The sequence below is a fragment of the Cyprinodon variegatus genome, unplaced genomic scaffold (assembly GCF_000732505.1).
Source record: "Cyprinodon variegatus isolate N-32 unplaced genomic scaffold, C_variegatus-1.0 Scaffold294, whole genome shotgun sequence".
In the NCBI taxonomy this organism is placed as follows: Eukaryota; Metazoa; Chordata; class Actinopteri; order Cyprinodontiformes; family Cyprinodontidae; genus Cyprinodon; species Cyprinodon variegatus.
In genome coordinates, this window is record NW_015150747.1 from 944,566 (window position 1) to 954,243 (window position 9,678).

The following is a 9,678-nucleotide window of genomic DNA, read 5'->3' on the forward strand; positions in this document are numbered from 1 at the left end:
CTTAATTCTTTAAAATCTTAATGAGCTAGCTTAATCATCTTAGCTGTTTTGGAGCTTTATCATAGTTACAGACTGATTGACTTTGGTCTTTTTACGATGCTCTTAATTAGCTTTTGTCTTTTAGGTTATGTTAGCATAGTTTAACCTTCTTAATTAGATGACCTTTGCTTAGCCTTGGTTTTTGCTGTGTTAAATTAACTTAGCTTGCTTTAGTGAACCTTTGTAACCTTACATCAGCTTAACCTAACTTTTTCTGGCCCATTTTGCCCTTATGTAGCATACTGCCTGCTTTAGCGTATTATTGGTTTAATTAGCCCAGTTTAGCCTATCTAAGCTTAGCTTTGCTAGGCTCAGTTCTTTCGTCCATATTTGATGGTAGTTTATTTGAGTTATTAGGTTATGCTGCCTCTGTTTAGTCCAGTCTTCCTACTTTACTTCGGTTTATACTATCTTCCATTAGCTTTGTTTTAGCCATTGTTTAGCCAACCTTAGTCTCTTTGGGCAGACAGAGCCTGACAGACTTGTATGACTATTTTAAGCAGTCATAGAAAGTCTTGATCAAAGGAAGGCAGATTATAACCAGATTAGGATTGAACTTTAGACCCATATCAGTATTTTCTCTGTGCACATCTGTCAGGTTCAGATCTTCAACCCAGCATTCTTCAAATACATCCATGATCACTGGACCAGACATCATGGCCGATACCCTTCCACCGGCATGCTGGTCCTTTTTTTCGCCCTTCACGTCTGCGATGAGGTCAGTTTCCCCCTCTTCTCCTTACAGTAAACAAGCTGTCACCGCTTTCATTCAGAATTTCTAGTCTGATCCTAGTTCTACCTTCCAGGTCAACGTTTTCGGTTTTGGCGCCGACAGCCGTGGAAACTGGCACCACTATTGGGAGCAGAACCGATATTCTGGTGAATTCAGGAAGACCGGGGTCCACGACGCCGACTACGAAGCTCAGATCATCCAGCAGCTAGCCAAGGCCGGAAAGATCAAAGTATTCCCAGGGAAATGACCGGAAGAATGATCCTGCTGGTCTCAGGTTTAGGAAGCTGATCAATTTGGATGAGTTAACTGAGCCAGATTACATTTCTACTGATTGCCGCATGAGCTGAAACAGGATCAGGAAGATTTTTCCTTTGGGGGTGGAGCCTCCGGTCGGACGGTCAGCTTGATTGGCTGCTTCACGGCTAAACGGAGGAAAACAGGGAATGACATCTGAACAGCAGGGTCAAATAGAAAAACTGGATCAGCTTCATCAAAGCATCTCTGTTGGTGGATCCAGTGATGTTCATCCATAGAGGGTTATTTAATCCTCGTATCGTGATACAATTTAACACCCATGGCCCCGATTCTGCACCTCAGACACCGTTGTGTGACTTTATCATCCAGCAATGTGGGAATATTTTGCTGACAAAGAGCCGTCCTTTAGAATCAGGATCCCGTCTTTGATTTGCCTTAAATTCTCTTTGAGGTGAAACATCCCCAACATTGCCACAGAGTTCCTCATCTCTTTGAAGCAACTGAACTGACTGCTCGTTAATCCGCTCATAATCATCATCTCATAAAGACGCTTCCAGATCCTCAGAAACGGTGTCAGGATTTCAGCCTTTCAGACGACATGAGCCTCCAGTTCTGGTCCTTCGGCGTCTTTATTCCCATGGAGACAGAGAGGAGGAGGCCGTCACGGCTGGATCCAGCTAAACTGCTCCATCGGGGACTCAAATGTTGCTTTAGTGTTGCTCGTACGTAGAGGCGAGCTATGTACGCCCAACTGGTCCGAGCAGAGAGCTTCAGACCAGATGGCGGCTGAAGAAAACCCCTCGCCTTCACTGACCAGTCCTGGCTCAGCCAATCTGGACGTAAGCTCAGTCTGGAGGCAAAGCCAGCCTACGCCTTAAGGCTGATTTATACTCAGAAACCAGGTCGTCTGCGTGTGTCGCAGTGAACGCAGATATGCCCCGCCCCTTCCACAGACACTCTGCTGCACCTCTCCAAAATTGTAGGTGACCGCAGAGAGGAGGCCTCTGATTGGTCAAATCTACTCTACACTTTGCGTATTTTCTGTTTGGTCGTTTTTGTGACCGCCATTGTGGAAAACGGCTAGAAGAGCGAGGTGCGTGAGAACGCTGGGACCATTTTCCCACCTGGATCCCCGCTCTTTTTCGCCCTTATCTCCCTCTGTTGTCGCACAAACTTGCCCCCACTTCCTCTCAGCCTCGGCCGTATCTAGACCCACAGCTAGTTCCTGATTGTCCCGCTTGCGTTGTGCCGTGGAATAACATAGCACAGACCACGCTTCAATATCGGGCATAAATCGGGCATAATATCTGCATCATACCTGCAACAACCTCACTGCGACACACTGCTTTGGGAGTATAACCAGCCTTTTAGCCTTCATCTCTCATGGCACCCCCTCGCAGAGCATCCGCCGCTCTTTTGGTGTCATAGGGTTCGATTTCCTCCTGAATGGATTTTCTCCCTGTTTCTATCATCACTGTGCCGTTTGATACCCATCATCATCGATTTAACGAGTGTCCCAGAATGGCGATCCATAAAGGGATGCAGGAAGAGGAAAGTGTTTTAAAAATTAGAGACAGAATGTTTGGATTGTTCTGGTTTTCTGAAACCTTCAGGTTTGGAAAATAGTTCTTAGAATTTCTGTAAAGTTTCAAATGTGAAAAGAACTGCTTTGAATAGGAAGCATGAAGTAGCTTTGAGAGTCCGTCTGTTTGGTGACTCGTTTCTGTTTTTCTGTCCTGATGCGTCAGACTCTTCATCCACTCAGACAGATGAATGCTGCCGGGTTACCATGTTGGATTTTACTGGAACTCCATGTTTTTTTCTCCCCAGCAGGTTTTCTCAAGGCCTCATTTTATCCCAACTGAATCTCATCATATTTCGGTCACATGCTTGGTGCCTTGTCCTGCAGCGGGACGCCTCTCGCCTGCTTCATCAGAGACGCACACCTGCTACCTTTATGTTATCGTTGGTCCTGCACATGTTTGGCTGAGCGCTGTGCCTTCTGAGCTGATTTCAAACTCACCACATGGGAACACTCTGCCTTCCACCTTCGGCTCCATGCAGTTTGTGTCATTAATTACTAATGGAGGTTATGTGAACTCATAATGTGTTGAATTCATATCAGTCTGTTCAGAACTCCTCATTTGGCCTCCTTGTCTTTCCTTCCAGGCAGCCAGACGTTCCTTCAGTCTTTATTCAAGTTTTCCAGGCTTTCAGAAGGAAGCTTCTGGTCTTCAGTTTGGGTTTTACACACAAAGGAAAAGACATAAATACCTAAATTTAGGGGATGAAGCTGTTTTGTGTTGATATCTAATAGAAAACTTTGGAATTGGATCTTTGTCATTTTTTCATTTATAGATTTTTATTAAATGGATATTTCAAAAAATAAAAAAGATTGTGCAACAATAAGTAAAATATAATTGCATACATAAGTTTAGCTGCGTCTGAATCTGATGTCGTATACATCTTAACTAAAATAAATTAAATTTATAGTTTTACTTAGTTATGAAATTGTTTTTTAAAGACAATGTTCTGTCTAAAAACACTTAACAGATTTTTTTTTTAGCATTTTCAATCATTTCAGGTGAGTTATTTCTTGAGCGACTTTAGATCAACATAACAAGCCTTTCAGCCGGACATGTTAGGGCTGGGCTGACATTGGATTCGGATTTATACAACTTTCCAACATCTGAGTTAGAATTACGAGTCAAAAAGTCTGAACAAGTTGACCATAGCGGACTTCCCCATTCAAAATGGCTGCCACTTGCATCAACAGTAAAGCCGTCTTTAACTTTCAGCAGTTCTTTGTTTTTCACTGCTTTTCACTGTTAATAAAACCAAACACTTTAATGCTGAAACTTACACCTGGTACGAGTCAATAATGTTTTTGTCACGATGAAACCTTCACCTTAGCTTCTACAAGAGGAAAACTGGAACGCCATCGACTCAGATATTCTCATCCCAGTTCAGGGTTTCAGTGATAGTGGAACCAAACATGAGCTCAGCAAACCGTCAGCAGGGGTGGAGCCAGATAGGGGCCAGGGGTGGCTATGGTCACCCTTAGCCAATCATTGGCTCTGTTCGAAAACCTAGACCGTGTCCTCCAAGGACGCGGTCTACCTAGACTGGATCCTTCGAAGTCCTTGAAAATAAGGAGACCGGAAGAGTTTAGGCTGTGAATTCGACCAGGTCTACCCTTCGGCGGGTTTTACCGCCGTATGCTCTGTTGCTTAGCAACCGTAAACGTTGACACACAAAGCAGGAAAAGAATGAATACAGAAATTTTCAAAACTGTTTATTAATTTTTTTTTTAAGTTAAAGTGAACAAAGACTACACTCACAAGAATCCAGAATGGAATAAATGTTCCAACAGCCGGGAGCAGGAACAAATCAAATCAAATGTAATGATAGAAACCTTAGTCAGTTAAATAACCTGCTGCTGTCATTCTGCACATCTCTGATGTTGCTGCTATTTTCAAATATCCATTACTGTAAAAATGTCCATAGCTGCATATTAGTTATTAATTCCCCAGTTTTATATTTTTTAAAACACTTTACAGAATTTTATTTTTATATTTTAACTCTTCCCTATTATGTTATTCATTTTTCTAAGGTCCACATTTGTGTGACCATTTTCAATAATCTTTCTGCTGCTGTAAATTTGCCCATTGGGGGACAATAAAGGGATTTTCTATTCTATTCTATAAAAGGGGTAGAAAGATATAAGTAAATCTAAACAATGTATTTATAAAAAATATATCTGCAAAATCTCTAATATTCAACAACAAAAAAATACGTAGTTAAGCATGTTGTGCAATAAAAAGATAAAAATCCTATCAGATTGCCAAACCCATTTACACAGTAACAGATAAAAACCTTTGGATAAACCAAACATTACCGCCACATATCTGACTCAATAACCATTAAAACAACTATTTTTCATTAATCTCAGACGGAACTATTAAATGACTTATATTAAACTGAACTTCCAATATTCACCACTGTTCGGCGCCAAGTAACCTTAACTCTGATCACAGCTTGCTTGGTCTCGCAATGAATCCTGGGATATCCAAGAATACCGAGGATACATCAGACCCGTCCTTCAAATCAGGCAAAAAGAAGGACGCATTTCAAGGCCGCATAACGAGGACTCTTGGAATCCGACCAGACCTCGGCGCCGCGCTATGACGTAATCGGCCTTCGAATCCGGTCTTCTAAGGACGCGTCCTAGGTTTTCGAACAGAGCCATTGGCCACCCCTGTCATTTGTTTTACTCTAATACAGATGGTGGCAGCAATAATACTCTCAAGTGGAATATTCAAAACATTTTAATTTGTTGTGGTTAATTAAACACATCAATATACTAACATCAAAGATAAGTACAGAATTCATGCTATTTTCAGATTTTGTGTTATATGGGGTAAAGAGAAAAGGATGTCTCTGAAAGTCATCTGGTCATCTTCAGTGAAATCATAGATAAATAACAGTTTTAATAAAAACTTATCAAGTAATCAATTTATGTAGATATTAGTGCTTGTAAATATCAATTTTATGCAGAATGTTTGATACAAGTAGGTAAGTAATGACAATGGAAAAGATTTACGCCCCAGAACTCAAAACTGAGTTTTATCCATTCTACCTTTTATCTAGAAATGATGTTTAAATATAGGCGTCTGTTTGTTAGCAAAGGAATAGGAAAGTATAGTTTGTCTTTATTGAGAAAATATGGATGTTTTGCTCATTAATTTTTACTGTTGGAACAGCGTATATTGACCCTAAGGTTCTGGTTCCTATCCGCCTTCGGCCCCCCCCCTCAGTGTACATTGGTTATTGCCTGGCCACCCTTATAAAAATGTTCTGGCTACGCCTCTGACCGCCAGGCTTTAGCTTTGTTTGGCTAGTTTTAGTTAAGGCTTTCCAGGTTAGCTGAACTTGCCCAAACAGGATAGCTTTGGCTAGCTAGTTTCTTTACCCAAATATACCGATATTGACTAAGAGCCAATTCAAGATTTGATCACTTTATTTCATGAGTTTAAATGAGTTTAACCTACCTAAGGTTTGCACCAAAGATTTGTTTTAATGAGCAGTTCCTAAACACCCCCCCATGCTATCATTTAAAGAATGCCCCCACAAATAGAAAAAGAAAACAACAGTATAACATTGCAAAACATTTTTTACAACCTCCTTAAATCACAAAACTACCAATATAATAGAGTCTTTTTTTTATTTGCTGATTTTGCTGATGACAGGACTGCCATCCACACACACTTGCCCAGACTCACTATCTTTGTGGGGCCTTTCCATTGACTTCCATGCATTTACATAATCTAATTGTGACCCTGATCCAAACCATTACAGTTTCATAACTAACCTAAACCTAAACTCAATTCTCACCTTAGTCTTAAATGTGACCCCTGACCTAAAACCAGCAATTCCCTGGTGGGCTCCATGCATAGGGCCCCACAAAGTATTAAAGACCAGCACACACGCTGAGCCAACCTAACCTTCCCAAACTCCCCTCAGCGTGACTCTAAGCTCTCAGACTGACACCCAGTAAAGGAGGCAGGACCCCCTTATTAGTCATTCTGGAGAATTATTGATCAGAACCGATCGAAAGTAGTGGAGAAAGGAAATCAAGCATGACTGGAGACTTGGATTTGATCTTTATTATTTTACATCCTAGTGTTGCTACAAACTGAGATGGTTTTATTTCTATCATCAGATTAAAACACAAACACCAGTTTTAAGTCAAGTTTTGCTCTCGCTCAGATTAATGACATGAATTATCTCGGAGTTAAACGTGACCTTCAGACAGCCGATATGAACACCTGAACAGCCTGTGCTTCTTATCAGCTGGAGGCCAGAACATGCTGCTGAGATGATGGAGAGCAGAGGGTCCCTCTGAGGTTCCTCCCTCCCACCAGCGGTTCATGACACACATCGGATTCTCTCACACAGACGACCTAAAGTAGGTCTTCCTCCTGCTGTTGACCCACATTTTCATCCTGCAGTGGGGATTCTTCCAGATAAATGAAAGCTGAGCCGCTTCCTGCCGTTACGGATCGGTCCAGTTTAAACCATTTATTTAGTGAAAATCTTCCATCAGTCAGACTTGGCTCCTGGTACGTTCAAGGCTATTTCTACTCTGCTCCGTTTGAGCCGGAAAGTAGGAAGTCTCCATCTGTCTGGGTGGGAAAACCATCACTTTGACTCGAGCGTGGAAGATGGAGCGTGTTGGAAGAACTTATCCTAAATATTGATTTTACTCATTTTGAACCAAGAGTAGATTTTGTTAAGATTACAATAAAATTTTCTTTTTTTAATTTAATTTATTTCTATAGTGCCGATTCACATCACATGTCATCTCAAGGAAATTTACAGTTCGCCAGATCATACAGTCAAACTGATTCAAGGTTTTCTATCTAAGGAAAACCAGTTGATTGCATCCTTCACTCTAAGCATGCTTGCAGCAACAGTGGAGAGGAAAAACTCCCTTTTAACGGGAAAAAACCTCCAGCAGAACCAGGCAATTCTTTTGTTCTTGATTTTAAGACAGGATCTATTATTTTTGCTTTGATTTTTACCTCCAAAAGCAGCCATGCTGTAAACTCACATGAAATGGTTCAGTAACATTAATTAACTTAGAGCTGCAGTGAAGCGGGGCCGCTTGGGATGATCCGGGGAGGTTGCTGGTTCTGATCCACCCTGCCTCTGTACCGCTGCAGGTAGAAACCGGGTCAGTTACCAGCAGGAAATCTCCATCAGCTCTGGTCTCGACCATCAGGGACACATAAAAGATTCATGAAACTGATCTGCAGCTTCTGCAATTGTCACAATTCAGTCATTTTAAAGATGAACCAGAGTTCAGCCTGGATTTATGGAAAACATGTTCACAAAGTTCCAAACTAGAAAAAAAACAAGAAATGAAAAGGCTGATGGGAAAAAAGAAACAAAAATAAAACAAGAAAAACAGAAGAAATAAAACAAAAGAAGACATAAACGATGAGAGAGGATTGAAGTATTATGGTAACGACATAAAGAACGAAGGAAGAAAAGTGTTTTTAGAATTTTAGACCAAAACATCTCAGCCCAAAATAACAAGAACACACAAAACTACACAAATTATTCACTCTATATTCATTCATCTATGGGGAAATAATTAGAATTATATTATAATATTTAGTAATATCTTTTAAATGTCAATTTTAAGTTTTGTAGCACTTTTTTTTGTACATGTTCCAACTGAATGTTTTAGATTTAAATCAACTTATTTAATGGAAGGTCAACATTTTGCCCTCCAATCACCATGATCACTAGGATTATAAAAAAAACATCGCTCCATTTTTTGGGAATCTGAAACGTTTCTCCAAACTCAAATGTTTTAAAGTCTCATTTTGATTTTCAGAATTTCAATAAATTCATTTTCTGCCTGATTTTACATTAAAAAAGCTAATTAATCGTTCTCCAAAAAAAGTGAAGCATCTAAAGTATGACAGGCAGCTGGACAGAAAGTGTTGGATGGAAGCACAGAAGGATAAAGAGCAAAAGTCCGGCTACTTCAGGTCCAATACTGATCGTGAGTGATGGAGCAAGATGACCCGGATCAAAGATCTGTCTGCAGAACAAAGGTCAGAGGTCGACATCTGGTCCATCCATGTTCCAACAGGAACCATCAGGGAAACAAGCAGCTGAAAAGAGCTTCCTTGGAGGTTCATGGAGCTCCATCTTCATTAAAGATGGAGGAGCTCCATGTTCTAGAAGTTAAAGCAGATCTGCAACCTGAAACCTCGAACTCAACGCTATTCCTGACATTTAGAATTGAAAAAGCTTCCTGGATGGGAAGCGAAACATCTTCAAACTTGGAACCAAAGTCCACTGGATTGTTTTTAAAGTTCTTTTTTGGAGCAGATCTGCAGCTCATCCACATCAGGATTCCCCACAACTGGACGGACCTCACAGCTCGGTTCTGGATGAGGCTCGGCTGTCAGACTGGAACCAAACCCAAGGACTGATGTCAGACATGCTCCATATTAAAGGAATTATCAATGGATCACTATACCTAAAACTGATATGTTTGCTGTGATTTAATGAATTTAGTGTTAATCAGTAAAAAAAAATAATTTTCCGTCGCATGTCAGACGGTGTGTAAACAGTCGATAACCTATAGACTCAATACACTCACCGGCCACTTTATTAGGTACACCATGCTAGTAATGGGTTGGACCCCCTTTTGCCTTCAGAACTGCCTCAATTCTTCATGGCATAGATTCAACAAGGTGCTGGAAGCATTCCTCAGGGAGTTTGGTCCATATTGACATGATGGCATCACACAGTTNTAAATAAAAGCTGAAAAATGTCAGATGGTGTGTAAACAGTCAACCTATAGACTCAATACAATTACATGAACTTTCAGAATTTCAATGTTTGAGGGTCTCCCTCCTCCCTCCAAACCAACCAGGTTTAAAAACAATGTTCACTGTCTGATGATCAAAATGATTCTAAAAGTAGAGGCTGTTCCAGAGGAACATTTCAGCAACAAAGTGGAAACAATCGTAGCTCGGTGAGCCGTTTCAGAGCAGAGCGACCTTTAAGTGAGGCGGGACTAATGAATGTGGACGTGTGAAATAAATGGCAGTGAGACACGGACAGAA

At 40.9% G+C, this 9,678-nt stretch overlaps 1 protein-coding gene across 1 annotated transcript in view; it reads left to right on the plus strand.

Moving 5' to 3' along the window:
- The window catches only part of st3gal2 (ST3 beta-galactoside alpha-2,3-sialyltransferase 2), a 26,656-nt gene extending 24,454 nt beyond the window's left edge, over nucleotides 1-2,202 (plus strand). Inside the window, exons 5-6 of the mRNA XM_015383788.1 lie at nucleotides 638-757; nucleotides 846-2,202. Coding sequence (XP_015239274.1) covers nucleotides 638-757; nucleotides 846-1,019 — 294 coding nt within the window. The 3' untranslated portion in view covers nucleotides 1,020-2,202. The remainder of the gene's footprint in view (nucleotides 1-637; nucleotides 758-845) is intronic.
- The last annotated feature ends 7,476 nt before the right edge of the window (nucleotides 2,203-9,678 follow it).